The 20,286-nt window shown below is 25.3% G+C and overlaps 1 protein-coding gene across 1 annotated transcript; it reads left to right on the top strand.

Moving 5' to 3' along the window:
• The first annotated feature begins 11 nt into the window (after positions 1 to 11).
• Positions 12 to 16,701, top strand: LOC100206761 (F-box only protein 47). Its single transcript, XM_065790621.1, has 11 exons — positions 12 to 222; positions 361 to 527; positions 2,265 to 2,484; positions 5,284 to 5,360; positions 5,522 to 5,657; positions 5,736 to 5,808; positions 6,004 to 6,155; positions 7,682 to 7,831; positions 7,979 to 8,121; positions 13,318 to 13,501; positions 15,967 to 16,701. The coding sequence occupies exons 1-11, from the start codon at positions 162 to 164 to the stop codon at positions 16,074 to 16,076; spliced, it is 1,473 nt and encodes a 490-aa protein (XP_065646693.1). The 5' UTR covers positions 12 to 161; the 3' UTR covers positions 16,077 to 16,701.
• Positions 16,702 to 20,286: the final 3,585 nt, after the last annotated feature.

Raw genomic sequence — 20,286 nt, 5'->3', positions numbered from 1 at the left:
ATAAACATTTCATTGGCGCGAAATTTTAAAAAATCAAGTTTAAAGTGAAATTATTGTGTTTCGGTTTGTTTACAATCTTCTCGACGAAAAGTGACCAGAAGTGAAGCAAAATGTCCATGATATAAATTCATTTTCAACATCCGTTTTTCAGAATCCAATTCATGTATGTCATGGAAAACCGAGAGACAAATGTTGATAACAAGACAAAGAGGCAGAGATTAGGTTTTTTAAATTTAACCAAACTATAAGCTATGATAAATTTTTTATTTTGATTAAAAAACAATTTGTTGCTAGAAAAAATAAAGGTTTTTATATTGCTAAATGTGTACTGTTGTCTGATCTTATTTCGGTTATTCTCAGCCAAAAAATTTAAAGACATAGAGGAAAATGTCTACAGTCTCAGACCATCAATATGTCGCTATATGAAATGCCGTAAGCGCACTGCAAGGCATTTGGACGATAAGCCATTTGACCAGTTACCGGTGATATCAACTAAAAGAGGCTCATTTGCTCCTCTCCCTTTAGAGGTTACTGTTTAGTTTTTTTTTTTTTTAAAAAAAAAAGAAAATATTTTTGTTTATCTATTGCTTTTAATTTTTTTTTTTTTTACAAATTTCTTTTAATAAAAAAATAATAATAATAATAAACACATAATAAGCATGCACTTATTTATTTGAAGGTGAATCTATGAAATGTATTTATATTTTAATAAAAAATCTATTTCACATGCATGTACAGTCTAATTGGAATTATTTCTTTTTGTTTTGTTTGTAGTTAATGTTGTTGTTACTAGTGTTTAAATATTTTTTCTTAAAAAGTAAAAAACTTTATAATATAAAGTTATAAATAATATATAAATATATAATAAAATATTTTATATATAAAATATATATTTTTAAAACCTAAGCTAAAATGGCTTGATGTTTATGACTTTTGTCATAAACATCATCCGAAAAATGAACAAATAAAAATGTAAAAAAAAAAAAATGTTATGTAAATTTAATAAATAACTTTTATTATCTAAATAGTTTTAAGTTTTAACCAAATCTAGACTTCTAAATAATTGCAAGAGTTGATTTATTTTATACTATAATATTTATATTTTAATAAAATGGAAACCATGTATAAAATCAATTGCTAAAGTTAATATTTCCTAATGTTGTCTTTTTTTTATTATGCTCTACTGTTACGACACTACATTACAAATATGTGTGTATACATTAATGCATATATATATATATATATATATATATATATATATATATATATATATATATATATATATATTATATATATGTATGTATGTGTGTGTGTATATATATATAGATCTATAGTTCGTTGTCTTTGGGAAGAGCGGAAGGAAAAAAGTGATTCTTACGCCAACACCTATGTCACTTTTAATTACTTTTGACTTTCGTGCAACATTTGCGTGTTGGACGAAAGTAAAAACCATTAATTTAATTACAAATAAATCGTTTTTTTAAAAAACCACAAAAACGCAAATTTAATTGACCCGAATGTTTTAAAAACATTCTGAATGTTTTTAACAATATAAACAATGTTTTTATTTTTATTTTTTTTAATAAAATGTTTTTATTTTTAATTTTTTTAATAAAATGTTTTTATTTTTATTTATTTTTTACTGTAAATCATGCGCGGAGTGTTGCTACATCGACTATCTTATAGCCTGACCCGCAAGGGAGTGCTGCTACATCTACTATCTTTTAGCCTGACCCGCAAGGGAGTGGCTACATCAACTGAGGGTTTGGTTAGGGCAGGCAGTCTATTAATTAATTTAAAAAAAATAATTCCGGTCTTGCATTTTAATTTTTACTTTTTGTCAACAAAATATGAAAAAAACTTTCGGACAACATCTAGGGGTTGTATATATATATATATATATATATATATATATATATATATATATATATATATATATATATATATATATATATATATATATATATATATATACACATAAAGATTAAATAAAGTTGATTTCACAAAGTAAATTAAAAAATGCTCCAAAACAAATTATTTGAAAACATAACTTTTTTTTGATAATATTGTTGCTGCAAATTGTGGTACAAAGGTTTTACCATAAAACATAGAAACGAGGTTGGTGATTTTTTGCCTACCTAAAACACTTCTTGGTCAACATTGCCAAATGCCAACTGTAGTTCTAAGTGCTGAGCTATTAAGTTTTACTAAAAAGTTAAATAACAAAAAATTGTAATTTGCGCTATTTTGAATAATTTTTTTAGGTAATATTGCGGATCTTAAGTCATGCATCTTTACACTCTCTTGGTATTCTCACACTTTCATCTAAAGAAATGCGAAATCTAGTATTAATGTATGTTTACAGTAAAGAAGGGTATAAAAGAGTTGTACCATCAATTACTACTGCTGCAGATGCTGAAGAATTTAATTCTCAAGAGTTTAAAGAAGAATCAAAGCAATGCCAAAAACATTATAGCCAACTTGGTAATTTAATATCAATATTTTTTTATTTTTTGGTGCTATAATTTTTTTTGTTCAAATAGCTATCAGGTTTACAATACAGCAACTTATTTGCATTATAACAATATAACAAATATATAATAATAAGTCAAGATCAGCAATAAATTGCTGACCTTAAACTGTTAAGGGGTTGGCATCAGATATGCAAAAAAAATTGAGGTTACCATAAAACTAAGAAATGAGGTCTGAGATTTTTTTCCAACCTCAAACATTTTTAGTTAGACACTTAGGTCAGCATTGCTGAATGTTGACCTTGGTTCCGAGGGCTGCATTTATATATATTTATATTTATTTATATGATAAATTATTATATATCAGTTATATAATTATATATGTATATATGCATATAATAAATTATTATATATCAATTACATGATTATCAGGATTTATTCTAGGAAAAAAATTTGGGCAGCAGTTTCTCCCTGTCCTGGCAAAATTCAGCAGAAAATCTGTGTTTTTTTGCAAAAAAAAAAAACAATATTTGCTGTAAAACATAATATAAAAAAAGGTCCTCAAATTTGAATTTAGGTGGTGCCCAAATACGGTTGACACTGTCGATCGAAAAGGGTCTAGAATAGCCCCTGATTTTATATATATATATATATATATTTATATATATATATATATATATATATATATATATATATATATATATATATATATATATATATATATATTTATATATATATATATATATATATATATATATATATATATATATATATATATATATATATTTATATATATATATATATATATATATATATATATATATATATATAATATATATATATATGTATATATATATATATGTGTGTGTATATATATATATTATATATATATATATATATATATATATATATATATATATATATATATATATATATATATTGGTTTGCATTGCAAAAATTTTTAACTGCATTAAATGTTAAAGACACTGCCATTAACATGTCATTTAATACAAAAAAAAACAATGTATATGGTATTTAACCCAAAACATAAGATTGTGTCAAGCAATTTTCCATTGTTTACCTTAGCTGGATGTGAATTATTTTTCATTGACAAATTCAAATATCTGGGTCACATAATAGAAAATAGTTTGCTTGATAATACTGATATAAATCAGATTAAGATATAAGAGAGATTAAATGTCTTTATACGCAGACAAACATATTAATCAGGCAATTTAAGCAATGCTCGATCAAGGTATAAGTGCAGCTATGTAAGACCTACTGCCTCTGTTTTTATGATGTGGCTCTATTAAATAATTTTAGTGCAAATACTATGTTAAAGCTAGACTTAGCCTTATAAATCAGTTAGTTACCTGTGCCAGTAGCAATGCAGCTGTGTATAGATTAAACAGAACTTTTAATTAATTATTTATTTTTTATCTTAACTATGGACTGCACACAAGTGCAGTACAAGGTTCATAGTTAAGATTATAAAAAAAAAAAATCTGAATTAAATGAATAGATAAAAAATATATATATATATTTATATATATAATAAATTATTATATATATATATATATATATTATGTAATAATAAGAACTTATTGCTGTTTGTCATTTGTGCATATTGACATAAAGCTGATGACATCCATTAAAAAATATTAAGTAACTTACATAAGTTACATATTTTGCTTAAATTTTTTTGTTGAATAAAAACCACAATATTTCTTTCTGGTCCTACCCTAATATTGATAACTAGTCCAATATGGACCATATAGAATAAAAGATGGCTTTCTGAGTTGATTTTAAAAGTTTCTGCCAGACCTCTAAAGTTTGATGTTTTTATAGACAAATTGGTCCGGCTAGGACCAGTTTTTGCACTTCTAAAATCATCTGAAATCATAAATTTTAGGCTTAAAATTATGTGTGTGTTCTAAAATTTGTTATAAAATATAATTAATTTTCGTATTATTTAATATAAGTTATTTAAATATTGTTGTGATGTTATAATTCAAGTTGTAAAAGTTAGTTTATAATAATTTTAGATTATTATGTAAATAATAATTTGTACATATGTAATAATTTTTACATTGTTATAGTTCATATAATTATAAGTCTACATTGAATTATTCAAAAAAAATATAAAAGGAGTTTACCTATACCCATTATTATTGGTCCTTGCACTTTTATTGTTTTTGACTTGAGAATTTACAAAATTACTAATTGTTAATGACTCCTGGAAACTTCTGTCATTATAGTGACAAAGATTTTAAACTTAATATCTGAGCGTCTTTACTTAATCCAAATAAACTTTTAAATGCAAATCAAGTTTATTTTTAATTCTCAGTCAACAATGAAAACTAAAAGCTTTTTTGTCTAAAAGCATTTTTGATGATATATGTGCAATAACCATAATCATTTTAAATTGTTTTAATTATTATGGGTTAAACATAATTTTATCTTGTAAAAGCATTAGTTTGCATTAAAATAATGCAGATTATTTTTTAATGTTTGTTTACTTCTTTCTCACTAATAATATTAAAACTTGCCAAAAAATAAAAAATTTTAAATACTTTAAGAGAAAAAAGAAAAACTCATTTTAAATTAGATATCTTACAGTATTTTTTAAATTAATTGAAATTCTTTTTTTTTTAATAAAATTTGCCTAATTTGGGTTATAGAAATTTTTATACCTAGTATTTACTAATTATGGTTAAACTTTTTTTTTTAATTATAGTTACAATTAATTTTAATTATTATAAGTTTTATAATTCTTTTAGTTTTACTGTTTTTACTTTTTTTTTCAATTTAGGTATTATGCTGAAAAGATCTACTTGTTTGTTTTCTACGAGAGAGAGACTTTCTCAAGTTGGAAAAATTCTTGATCAGGTATCAGTCATTGTAAAAAAAATTGCGTTTTGAAAAATAATTTAATCAAATTTAAATAAATAACCATTTGTTAAATAAAAAAAATTGTTTGCTTTTCTTGTGTGTGTGAGCAAATAATCTTTTTCAAGTTAAATTGTGTTTAACTATTTTTGATTTTTCAGCTACGTGATTCACATGTTAAAATATGCACTGAACTAGGGAGTGACCTTGCCTATAGCTGTTATGGCATATTTTTGCATGCTTTTATTGCTGGTTGGGAAGATGATGAAAAAGTAAAAGCATTTCAAGCTATAAAAGGTTTTTTTATAAAAAAGCTTTCATTCATTTGATTTTTGGATCATATGATTTTTGGAATATTTTATTTTATGATTAAAGGGGCATCTCTACTTGAGGAAAGAATTGGACATGTTATGAAATCAAAACCAGCTAGTTTATCTGGTTACGAAAGGTAGTAAAGTTATAATTTTTTAAACACTTTTTTTTTTTTGCATCTGTTGAGTATTAATTACTGGTCTGTACAGATTCTCAATATAGATATACTATACATAAAATTTATATATCAGTGTAGAGGTTATCTCAGTAATAATAATAATTTTGTTTTTATTCCCACAGAGATATTTATTAATAAAATTTATCATTTCAGATATGTTCGAGTCTTTTGCAAAGAGATATTTCTTAATAAATCAACTTTGGCTGACAAGTCGTTTTGGCTAGCACAAATATTAAAACCATATCCTATTTATTTCCAAGCAAGACTCATGTTTATCTTATTTGGTCCAACTGAACCAGATGGAGGTAAACTTTTTAGTTAATAATTGAAAAACACTATTTTAATAATGAGAATCTTGGTAGATTTTTCACGCAAAAAATACATCAAATAATTGACAGATCTTTTTAGTTAATAAAAACTGTTAATACCAAATTCTAGTTAGAACTTATACAATATTGTAATCCACAAGTATTGACATAATTTCACTTGAACATATTAAAAATAATTACTAATTAAAAACTGTTAAGAAAAAAAACTGTTAAAATGCCATAACAAAAAATAACGCAATGTAATTAAAGATAAAAGTTTTTATTTTGATACAAAACAGTTACACTCCTCCTTGATCCTCTAATATCACATTTAATAACAACAATTTTTGGAAAGTATTTGTCATTTTTGGTTGTTATGATGTATGGGGCGCCACATTCTGGATTTCACTGTCAACCGCTGAGTGATCACTTATTGTAGTATTTGCCTCCAGATCCTCACTACCATCATCATCAACGCCTTGTTGTTTCTCAGATATTCATCACTATCTTCTATTTCTACATTTGTCATCTCACTTGTTTGGGTGTGCTGAATTTCACATTTTGGTCTTAAGTGCTTCACATGATGTAACATCTTGTCCACCTCTACTGCTTTGATAAGTCCCAAGTCATTTTGTCATACAGTAGGCCTCAGGTGGTTTCAGCCATACACTTCGTCAATCTAAGGAGTTTTGTGTACATTTGTTGACAAGTAAACTTCTTTCTCTAATCCTTTAAGCCTCCTCTCATAGTTATGCAGTTCATCCATTGAATTCAACTGTTTCTTGTTAATTGAGACATTATACTAGTATACAACTTTTCAATATACAATATTTCAAAGATAATTCCTGTACTTTCTAATTTCGAATCTTTTTATAGCTGATTCTATGTCCAGTTAGCTTGTACGAAATTTTTATAAGAATTTTGTTAAAATTAGCATGTACAAAATTTTTGTTCAAATTTATATATCATAATCTACCAATATTGACATCAGATACCACTGAAACATAAAAAATAATTACAAATTAATAACTCTTAAAAAATAAAAATATCATAACAAAAAATAACATAATGTTAGTAAAGCTTTAAGCTCTTTTTATTTTAGTTTTTTTTTTCTTTTTTTTGCACAAAGTATATTAGGAAATTGCATTATTAGATAAATATTATCCGCTATATATAAATATATATATATATATATATATATAAATATATATATATATATATATATATATATATATATATATATATATATATATATATATATATATATATATATATATATATATATATAAATATATATATATATATATATATATATATATATATATATATATATATATATATATATATATATATATATATATATATATATATATATATATATATATGAGCAATTTTAATGAGAAGTGTTCCATTTGTGAATTATAAAATTTATTAGATTTTGATAACATGTTATTTGGTTGTAACCTTTTGAGTAAAAGTAGAAAAGTCAGGAGAAACTTTTTACTTTGTTGTTCTTTTTATAGAAAATATATTATGGGCTCAAATGGCAATGACTTCTACTTCAATTTCTCAAGATTTAATGGAACTTTCAAATGCATTTCAAATTTTTCAGTCAGATGTTCGAGGACTTTGGAGTTCTGATGATATTATCAGTCTTTTTGATGAAATCACTGGTAAATGTTTTTTGAAATATCTGCTTGATTGATTAGATTGTGTTATAGAAAAATATTTAACAAATAGTAAAACTATGAATTAAAATACAATATTCTTTATAAAATAATTTTTTTTTTCACATTCATTTCAATCTAGTTTTATTATAGTGATTTCTACTGAGTGGGATATAGAAAATGTTGCTATATTTCTAAAATTATGTGGAGACTCTATGTGTTGCGAAGTTTTGGGAAACAAGGCCATAAATGGAAGATTGTCAGAGCTTTCTTATATCATGTACTATATGTGGCAGGTATAAGTAATGTTTTATTTTTTAATTTGCAATACTAACTTATATTCCAACTATATGCTGTGTATTCTATTTATTATTCTATGTAATATTTGTTTGTTTTGGACTCTAAATGTGACAGGCCTAATAATTCTAAGTACAGTGATACTACAATAACTGTACTAAAAGTTCCATTGACAGATGTACCAGATAACAAAGTTAAGTTGCTATTTTCTTCTGATAAAATTTTTAAAACTGATAGTTTACCTCTTTCTACAAACCTTTTCCCATCTTTTCATTTAAATAAAGTCTCTAATCAAATTAATAATTATGTTTCATCTCGTGTTTTAGACTCCAATGAAGACATTTCTTCTTCATTAGACAGTTTGTAAATATTACGATATATACAATGTATACGATATATATACAATGTATACATACATATATATATATATATATATATATATATATATATATATATATATATATATATATATATATATATATATATGTATATATATATATATATATATATATATATATATATATATATATGTATACGATATATATATATATATATATATATATATATATATATATATATATCAGGGCTTGTGATGAAGAAAATCGTCAAGCGTGTTATATAGCGCTCGTAAAATTAGAATACGTTTTCATCGAGCACGATTATGTGTGCTCGAAATAACGTCGGCGAGCGCGATCATGAAAATTGCTGAAGGCGATGCTCATAAAAAGCTTTTTATTTTTTTATATCTTTTTTTATTTGTTACATAATTCTTTCGTCAAAAAATGTTTGAATTAGTATCACACTCATGAAACTACTTCAACGAAGTAGATTTTTATACTTCCAAACTTCTTGTATATTGTGAGATCGCAATTTTATTTTTAACTATTTATGTTATAAAAAAATAATATCAAACAAAAATGCAACTTCTTATTGATTTTCTATTGAAGTATAATTTAGTGACTTAGTTTTGATTCGTTGTTTTGATATATGTATTTTAAAATGTTACGCTTGTAAACTTAATTAACGGTTAATGGTTTTTATATTTCTTGATATTTTTTATTCAAATTAATTATTCAATTTTTTTCTAAAATTTCTTTTTTAAATTTTTTTTATCTTAAAAAAATAACACAAGAATAATTTGAAATAATAATAAATTAGAATAATAACTTTCCATTTTATAAATGTTGACGTCATTACTTTGTTTCCTTTTCGAATGCGATTGCGAACATTCTAAACAACAGAATCGTTTTAAATTTGAGTTAAAATAGATAATAGTTAATAAAAAAACCTTACTATAAACAAAAACTACTTTTAAAAATTACTGTATTATTAATTTTTATTTTGATTATAAACGATGTGTGGAATATTACAAACAATAAATCAAATAAATCTTACTTGATATTTTCACAAGATTAAAAATACTCTGCAGTTTCAATTTTCTTATAGTGGTTTTCTAATTTTCTATTCTTATTTTATTTGCGCATTTTTGTATTCACATTGTGTTTCCACGTGCACATTCCATAATTGAAATCATTAACTATTAACGACTTCAAACTGCTCATTCATTACTTTAGTGCAAAAGAGAACGACTTAGTGCTTTTTATATTTTATATTAGTGCTTTGATAATAGAATATCGCACCTAGAACGTTTGAAAATACCGTTTACGGGCGCGTTTTACGAGCGGAGCGCAATCGCGCTCGCTTCATCACAAGCCCTGATATATATATATATATATATATATATATATATATATATATATATATATATATATATATATATATATATATATATATATATATATGTATGTATGTAAACTTAACTTTGATAAAATTAACGCTCTCTCCTTTTTTTATCTAAACATATCATCATTACAAAAAAACTTTAAGGGTTTAAACATAATATTATCATTATTTAATTTTGATAATTACAACATTGAGCACACTCCAACAGAATCCTCTTGTGGTGGTACATTATTATGTTTATCAAAAAAAGTAATATACAAACAAAGAGATGGTTTAATGATTTACACACCTAATTGTTTAGAATCCAACTTGGTTGAAATTATTTTTTCTAAAAACTCTAATATTGATGGTTGCTTTTATTGACACCCTTGCATGGACATCACTATTTTTAATAATATCATGTCTTTCCTACTTCAAAAAATATCTGCTGAAAATAAACCTGTTTTCTTACTTGGTGATTATAATATTGATATGATACAATCAAATTTTTTTTTTTAATTCACCTCCCCAAGGCCGAGAAGGCCACTACAGATGAGGAGGCTACTTGTGGTTATAACCCTCTCTCAACTCTTTAACTCCGAAACACGAACCTTGACAAACAAAGATGCTGCGCGGAGAAACAAGTTGAGCGCAGTATTACCAGGGACGTGGCGGGAATCGAACTCCGAACCTCTCGCTTATGAAGCGAGCGCTCTACCACTACACCACTACCGCATTGAAATAAGGACATTGTGACGTCTGATTTTTTAAACTTATTATCTTTTTATAATATTCGCCCTTTTATATGCTGACTTGAATTACTGATCACTTTGCTGCAATTATTGAAAAATATTTTCTCTAATTTAATAACTAATGAAATTCTTTCAGGAAATTTGGCAACTTTTGTTTCTCATCACTTACCTCAATTTTGTATTTATCCCAATTTCAATAAATTATTTATACCACGCAGACACAATTTATATAGCAGGAGTTTTAAAAACTTTAATAAGAAAATTCTTTAAATCTGATTTATCAAAAATTGACTGGGATGATTTTATAAAGTCCAATGATACTTACTCATGTTTCCAAATGTTTATTACTAAAACAACATTGATTTTAGATTGCTATGCCCCACTTAAAAAAACAAGTATCAAAAACTTCAATCATCAATTCAAACCATGGATTTTTATTTATTTATTTGAATTTTTATGCTATATTTTTCTATTCAATACTCTTATATCTCAAGATATTGTTGGCTTAACATTTAACTTATATTTAAAAAATGGTGTCAATTCTTTGATCAGATTATTGAATGAGTGACACCATCCTAATAAATCATTAACTTGTTATTATAAATAATTTTATGCTTCTAACTATTATTACAGTAATAATAATAATTATTATTTTTTATTATAATTATTGTAAACATACTTATTATTACTATTACTATAATTTGTATTATTTTTGTTATCTTATATTAATATTGTTTCTGTTACTATTATTATTGTTATTTTTATTATTTTAATTATTATTAAACTATTGAAAAAAATTTTTACAGAAGATAAATAGCTTGTTGTTGTTTTTGTTGTTGCTTAAAGTACTGTGAAAAAAATTTTAATTCTAATTTATAAAAAAAGTTCAACTATTTTACTAAGTTAAAGAACATTAAAATAATATTAGCAAGCCTTGCATACAAGTAATCTGTTTAAAGATGTGAATACATCAGCTAGTCCTTTAATTCAGTATTTAGATAAAAACTGTTGAATACAACACATGTTTACACACATGTATGTAAAGGTTCGTTTTATTGTTTTTATTTTAATAATTTTATTTAGAATTTAAATAAAACCGTTTTTTTACCGTTTTTAATTTATTGATTTTAAAATTTAGATGAAGCGTTTGTTTTGCTTTTTTTATTTTAATAATTTTATTTAAAATTGAATTAGAATGTTCATTTAAAGAGGTGGCACCAAAGTAAGTCATACTAGCAAGAAATTAATCATAACAGTAAAATTCATCTGTCTATGTACAAACATTGTGTTATGTGAAGAAGTTTTTAAGTGTACTTTAATTCAAATGGTTGGTATAAAGTTATGAGCATGAGTTCAACTCTTGATGATGAGCAAACGAGTTACTCAAAAAAGGGATACAAGGCTATGTTGATCAATTTCCCATCATGTGTGGGTTTTTATGCAATATTTTTTCTGGTTTCCTGCAAGTTGCGCACTAATGATGAACTGAAAGTCAATGTAGTTACGAGTTTTTTAACTATAAAATTTACCAATTCCACCAATGATGTTTATATATTTGATTGAGAAGAACATTCTGAGAATTTTAAACAAATTGGTTTCTAAAAGCATTTTGTCTTGCTCTCAGTAGTACACAAGATTTACTACTGAGAGCGAGAGTCTGACAAAATATTTTGAAGTTTCGAAAGTCAGATAAAAAATAACTCAAATAATCATGCAGAAAAATATTTGCCCATAACGAAACAAAGTTTTTTATGTGCTTTTTAAAAAAAATAATTCAAAATATTGTCAATGTACATTGATAAATTGCACCCAGCACAATATTTATCAAGACTTTTAAATGATAAAAAGTTTTAGGTTTTAATGTATAACTGTGTGCAACTATGTGTAAGTTTATGTTAAACATTTTTTTCTTTTACATTTCGTCGCATGAGAAATATAGGGTTCTATCTGCATTTTTTTATGTTGTGAGAACTTAACTTTCGATATTTAATTTTAAAATGTTTTAATGCTATTATTCTTTATAGTTATAAATTACAAGTCGTTTATGTTATTATGGTTTCATTATTAAAAATATATTATTATTCATAATATTTTTAAAGTTGTTTGTTTTTATTATTCTTAACATAAAAAAATGCAGATAGAACCCTATAATTCTCATGCAACGATTTGCTTGTTGATTTTATGTTGTTACTTTTAAATTGTAAACTAAAGTTTTATAAGCAGTTAAGAATACTGTGTATAATGAGGTGCTTTTAGGCTGGCTAACACTGTGTTAATAAAAGTGTTATATAATTATTTTACTATACATGTTTACACTAATGACTGAAATTTAATTTTTGATTTATCAAATTCATTAATTTCAAATGCAAAAAAAGAAGAAAAAGGCAACAAGTTATACTCTTGGATTAACTTTGAATTATTTTATTCACATGGTATTAATGTATTCAAAAAAAAATTTTTTTTTTTTTTTTCAATATCCAAATAATAGTAGTATGGTGCAGTGACAAATTGCTTATTTTATATGTAGTTTCATCCCCTCCCCTTTTTTATTTTTATTGTTGTTTTTTTGTCTTTTTATAAAGCGGTCTTATATGTCATGGTTTGCTTTTTAATAGTTTTGAAAAAAGAGTTAATAAGAAAAAAAATCAATGTTTTTAGTATTAGCTTATGTTGTTGAGTTATTTATTTTTATTCATTTGGTTTTCTTAATTTAATTTTTAGTATTGTAGTCGATCAAACTTAACTGCAGTGCAGTTGAAGAAAGAACAAGAGTGGTATGTAGCTTTAATGCAACATCTTGGAAAGCTTTTGCCACGTTGTAAAGATCATAGAGACTTTGTTCAACAAATATTCACAATATGGGAAGATTACATGATGGAAACATTGGAAGATCATGGAGATAATGGTATATTTGTTTGTATGATAATAATAGTAATGATTGATGATGATTATGATCATGATTGTAATGATGGTTATATTAATGATACTGATGATTATGATCATGATGATCATAATGGTGATAACGATGATGATGTTTATGATCATGATGATCATAATGATGATGATGATGATGATGATGATGATGATGATGATGATGATGATGATCATGATGATGATGATGATGATGATGATGATCATAAAGATGATCAAAAATCATTAATATTGAGTTTAAATCTCAACCCAATGGTCATTATTGAAACAACATCTCTTATTTCAATTACGAAAACTTTATTTCTTGTTGGACTGATTATTTAGTCAAGTTCCATACCTCTATTCTGGTTGATCTCTAAAAGCTTTTATTTATCTAATTTTTTCTGCCTAAATTAGTGTATAATTCTTTCTCTTCATTGTGTTTTCCTGATTTATATAGTGCATATTGTATATGCATATCATAATGCAACTTGTTAAGTCTTATTTTAAATCCGTTTTTTCTTTTTTAATTATCTTCTTTACTATTCCAGTAACGAAGTAAGTATTATTTTTCTGCAGCCATGTTGGGCATGAGCTTCCTGGCTAGCACCCATATGTTGGTAAACAATAGAACAATGTTGTAAGTTGCGTTGGCACAACATCGGTGGCTAACATTGTTTTTATATCATTTTGGTTACAAATGCAATGTCCCAACAGCAACATAAAACATAACAACCCAGATTAAAATACAATATCAATAGACATTAATCATGTTCGTTTTGCTTGTGGTTTCATCATGTATTTCAAGATTCATAGAAGATTTTTTTTTAAGTTATATATTTTTGCACTTGCAGTGTTAGATACATTGGATCAACATTGATTCGAATACATTAAATCAATGTTGGGTTATATACATTGGATTAACATTGACCCATTTACATTAAATCAACGTTAAATTTTTTAATTTTTATACCTACATTAAATCAATATTGAATGATCAAACACATTGGATCAGTGTTGAGTTTAGATTGTAAAAATAATAAACTTTTGAGATGTTTTTTCATATTTTGGACTAATGTAACTGTGGAAGTTGTTTTCAATTTCGTTGATATGATTCTTTTCTTTAAAATCATTACTAAACAAATGATCAATGTTGGATTTGCATCTGAAAAAACACCCTGTGTTTGGGATGGATTTACATATGTTGACCTTATGCATGTGTGCTACCTGGGTTGTATTAAACATTTTTTTAGTTGTATAAAAAAGTAGACAGAATAAAAATCAGTAGAATAGTATTAAAAAATTATTAAAAACATCAGTAATGCTAAAAAATTTGATTGACCTCAATAGTTTGCATTATTGCATTATTGATTACAAAAACCATTTGGTTTTCAATTGGTTTATTGGTCGAAGAGATATTTTTTTTTTCTGAATAAAGCATTCTTCTTATTCATTTTTTCTAATACATTCCTATTATCTATTTTTAACATGCGTCAAATGAAAGTTGTCAAAAAATTAAACCTAATTACCACCCACAAATTATCATATCAGTTTTTCTTTTTTTTATGTTTGTAATAATTGGCTCTTATTTATATTTATAAGTAACGATTTTTAATTTCTGGGAGAAAAAAAAATCAAAATAAATCGGTATTTGTGCAAGTTTTATGATAAAAAGTTATAAATGTTATGAATCTATTATTGTTAACAAGATCTACTTTAAATTAAGGAATTCACTCCTAACTTGTAATTGCACTTAATGATTATTCAAAAAAGTTTTGTTTGGTTCGCTATTTTTCCAAAAATAATAATAACATCCTTATTTGATCAAGTACAATATCTACATGATAAAAAAATAGTAGTAGAATGCACTATATACTGTCATCAAAAAATTTGTCTTAACAAGTGTTATAATTAAGCAGTTAGTTCCTTTCATTCAGCAACCTGAACGTTATGGTAATTACGTATTTTACATGATTTAACCTTATCACATTATGTTAAATCAGCCATAGGTTAGTTACATGTAAAAAAATCACTGCTATCAAACTGGAATCAAGCAAATGTGCTTTTTAAAGTTATTGTCAAATTATTTAGTTGAAACAATTGTTTTGTTAAATAAAAAATTTAACTTTTTTACTTATTGAAATTATATATTTATATTGGAAGTAATATTTTATAGTAACAATGGTATAATATTAAAATTAATATAATACTTGTTTACTACCTCCAATTAAACTATTAAGTATTATAAACAGACAAATATAAACTATTGTTGCATGGCTTAATTTTTGCAATAATAGATAATATTAGACTCCATATAGCCTTTAAAACTTGGGTTGTTTTAGATACCCTTACGGTTGTTTTAGATACCCTTGCACCCTTGGGCTGTTTTTATTCTTTATTATCCTCCTCCTCTTTCTCCCAAAAAAAGACTTCAAGTTAGAATTTTTATTTCATACATAGATTCACAAGTTTCACTTCAAGATGATGAAAGAATTCGGTTCAAGGAAAGTTTACAGTCGTTAACATCCTTGACAACGACTTTGTTAACAAGAGAGATGAGATTTAAATAATGTTGGCTGTAAATGTTTAACTAGAAGAAAAATACAGTGTACATCAAGTTTTAAATAGAGTTCAACCAGCAGGTGTTGCTTCAGACGAACCATTTTTTTTTTTTTTTTTTTTTTTGCATATTGCAGCCATTTAGTCCAGATGATTGGCCCTTCGTTTAGTTTTAAATGCTCTTTACGTGAAAAATCAGTTCGATCTTATAATTAAAACCATTAAGTTATGAGTTAACTAAGTAAAGTTTTAATTATTCTGTAGGTTTAGTTTTATTTTTGAGATTTTTTATTGAATTGAACTTCATATCATAAAATTATTTATAATTGTATATAACGTTTCTATTGCGTTTATTTATTGGAACCATTTTTTTTTTAAATTTGTCTTTTAGTATATGAAATAAATCGTTGTAAATATTTGTTTTACTGTAAATATTTTATTAAACAATTTTAATTATATTTTATGGATATTTATTTAGTTAAGTTGTTTCATTTTATTTTGACTGAACTAATAAAATGAGACATAAATAAAAAATTATTTTTTATTAAGCTTGCAGTTTTTACAGTATTGCAATTGTTTTAAAAAATCCATGTAAGATGTTGAGTTTTATAGTGTTAAAATAAATACGTGAATAAATACTTCATTTTCTCGGATGTGTAAACCATTTTTTTTTTTTTTTTTTTTTAAATTGGTTATCTACAATCTATTGATAACATAGGGAAAAGCGTAGAATAGAAGTCACTTTTTTTATAGAGAAAAGTACAGTACAATCTCTCTAATTCGAAAACCTTCGATTCGATTAAATGTAAAGTCGCCATAAAATGTCACCATAAAATAAATATCAAAACTTTAAAAAAGTTTTTATGATACAGTGGAGAAAATAAAATTAGCCTCACCATGTGCTGATCCAATATGTTGTAAACCTCTAAGCAAATTTGTGCGGTGCATCTTTTGTATCCACACTTATTGTTACAAACAACAACTTTTTAGATTATAATATAGCATAATTAAATTGCGGTACATTTGATAAAACCATAAAATTTGCGGTAGCAAATACCATTAGCCTCATCAATAATTGTTTTCAGTTTACTTGTTTATTTTGATATGGTGATACGCATTTGTGACTTAATTGTTTATTATTATTTGTAAGTTAAACAAAGACTGAAATCATGGCTCATAAAGTTTTTAACATTTAGTTTTTGATACCTGAATTTGAAGTGGGACGTGCGAAGCGTTTTGAAGTATTAGCAGTAATTAAAGCATGTAAAGATACAAACTTATCTGTTCGGTAAATTACAAAGAACATTAAAAGATCTACAAAAGTGGTTGATAATTACTTCAAGATTAGCGTTAATTATGGAGCTCATAAGGAAAGTGGTGGCAAAAATAAAATTGATAATCGTACTAAACAAGTTATTGTTCGTCGTGCTGCTGCTCAGCACATGAATACATCTCAAATTCGTGTTGATTTACAATTACCTGTAACTGTTCAACGTGTGAGACAAATTTTACATGAAGATCCAAACACAGTTCGCGTAAACCGAGACCAAAACTTACTGTTCGTTATAAAGATGTTAGATTACAATTTGCAAAAGAACACATGTCTTCGCAGGAAGAGTTGCAGCAATTTCTCTTTAGTAATGAAAAAACGTTAAATCTAAATGGTCCTGATGGCTATCAATATTACTGGCAGGATCTTCGAAAAGAAAAAGAAACTCGAATGAGTCGTAACTTTGGTGGTGGAACTGTTATGGTTTTGGGGGCTTTTGCCTTTGCTGGAAAACAACCACTGGCATGGATTTCAACAAAAATAAATTCACAGAACTACATTGACTTATTAGAAATAAGTTTGCTTGAACAAGGTGAAGAATTGATGGGTGAAAGTTTCACTTTTTAACAAGACAATACTGCTATCCATAACTCAAAGCTTACAAAAGCTTGGTTTAGAGAGAAAAGTATTCACGTAATGGAATGGCCCGCATGCAGTCCAGGTCTTAACCCAATTGAAAATCTATGAAAATACTTTCTAGAAAGGTTTATGAAAATGGTAAGCAATATGAATCCGCATTGGAGCTGAAAACTCGTATCAGAGAAGCTTGGAATGAAATATCTATAGAAACTATCCAAAATCTTGTGACTAGTATGTCAAGTCGCATGTTTGAAGTCATTAAAAATTCAGGAAGCAATACTAAATGTTAAAGAGCGTAAAACAAAATATTTTTTGTATTTTCTTGTATATTACGTAAATGAGGCTAATTCTATTTTCTCCACAAATTGAATACTTTTAATTTTTTCTACTTGTAATTAGTTAAACATACCAATTTATAAACTTTTTATTTGTAATAGAAGATAATAAGAAACTTTTAGATCTTGTCAAATAGTTTCTTTGATTTAGTTAACGTAATTTTAATTTATTTAAGTTTTAAAACTAATATAAATAAAAATTACATTATAACTTATTAACTTTATATACGTAATAAGAGTTATAAAATACGAGATATAGTTATAAAAGACCTGGTCTTATTTTTGATATTTTTTATAACTATTATAATATGTTTATAAAATTTTATACTATACTAATTATACTCTACTTTTATTTTATAAAACTATATATAAAGTTATAAACTTATATAAAACTTTTTCATATAGTGGGGATTTAGAGAAAAAACGTTTGTGCACTATACTTGTTTATGTTTCGATAATTAAAAAAAATTAAATTATCAAGCAAAGTGATTGTTTATCTGTTTGCAATGACCATCCCATATCACTACTCCTTGTTTATTTAAAAGTATTTGAAATGGTAATTTTTAATAGAATTTATGATTACATGATATTAAATACGCTTTTATACAAAAATCAATTTGGATTTAAGAAATACTGCTTTACTGAACATGCTATTATTAAACTTGCCAATAAAATATCTATGTCCTTTGATAAAGGTGAACAAGTATTAGGAGTATTTATCGATCTCTATAAAGCATTCGATATTGTTGATCACGGAGTTTTACTTTCAAAGTTAAAGCAATACAGCATTAAAGGCCTCATATATTAATGACTTAAAAGTTATATTTTTAATAGAAAACAGTATGTAGTTCGGGAGGAGTCAGGAGCTCTTGATATTGTATGCCTAGTCCAACAGGGATCAATCTTGAAACCTTTATTATTTTTAATGTATATTAATGATATGAATAAAGCTTCTCATAAAATATCGTCAATTATGTATGCTAACAATACAAATTTATTCTACAAATTACTCCGATGTAAAATATTGTTCGAAATTATGAACACTGAACTAGAAAGTTTTAACCAATGGTTAATAGCAAATAAACTATCATTAAATGTTTTCCTTTTTCCAATGAAATAAAATTGCCAAAACTGTCAATCAATAAAAATAAAACAAATCTAGTAAATCATACAATGTTTCTAGAAGTAATATTTGATGAGAACCTATCATAGAGAAATCATATTTTTTTTGTTTTTAATTTTTTAAAAACCGCTATGTAACCGTTACTAATATTTTTGGATACTTTAATTTAAAATAAGTTTATATTTAAAAAATAATGTTATCAGTTTCGGCAGAATAAAAAAAAAATGCAAAATTGCAAACAACAAAGAATGCAGACAAAATGAAGTTTATAATTTTTTTAATTTTATTTCAATACACATAAATATAAGTAGGTACACGATTTGCTAAATAGTCGTTCACGTGTTGATAAATAAGCCTGTTTCGTTGTTGTTGTTGTTGTTGTTGTTGTTGTTGTTGTTGTTGTTGTTGTTGTTGTTGAGTTATTTAGAGTTTTTAGAATTATTAGAGTTTGCATTGGTTTCGGAACAAAGTTAGTTTTATACATAGTTTTAAATGTTTTAGGGTTAATAAAAATTCATAAAGTTGATAGTGTTTAAAATGAGATCTTTTAATAACGTTTTCAGAGTATTTAAGTTATTCAATTTTTTCAGTTGAGTATTTTTGGATATTAATTTGTTATATAGACAAAGACCACGGTACGGAAATGGAAAAGCGCGAGAGATTAGTTTTTTTAAAAAGTACGTTGAAGTTTCCCGCTCCTCTTATATGGTATCGATTTTTGCTATTTTGGAAGAAATTCTTTGAAAAGTGAGAAGGAACAAGTCCAAGTTTGTATTTGAGCATAGATAACAAATTTTGGAATATATTGATTTGATATACGTTTAATGCTTTCAAATTTTTCAAAAGTGGCTCAG

This window comes from Hydra vulgaris, chromosome 02 (genome assembly GCF_038396675.1).
Source record: "Hydra vulgaris chromosome 02, alternate assembly HydraT2T_AEP".
In the NCBI taxonomy this organism is placed as follows: Eukaryota; Metazoa; Cnidaria; class Hydrozoa; order Anthoathecata; family Hydridae; genus Hydra; species Hydra vulgaris.
This window is presented reverse-complemented; position numbering and strand designations above follow the sequence as displayed.

Coding starts and splice junctions, on each gene's coding strand:
- LOC100206761 (XM_065790621.1), top strand. CDS start 162: ATGTATGTCATGGAAAACCGAGAGACAAATGTTGATAACAAGACAAAG. Junction 2,485..5,283: donor AAAACATTATAGCCAACTTG/GTAATTTAATAT, acceptor TTTTCAATTTAG/GTATTATGCTGAAAAGATCT. Junction 8,122..13,317: donor TCATGTACTATATGTGGCAG/GTATAAGTAATG, acceptor TTTAATTTTTAG/TATTGTAGTCGATCAAACTT.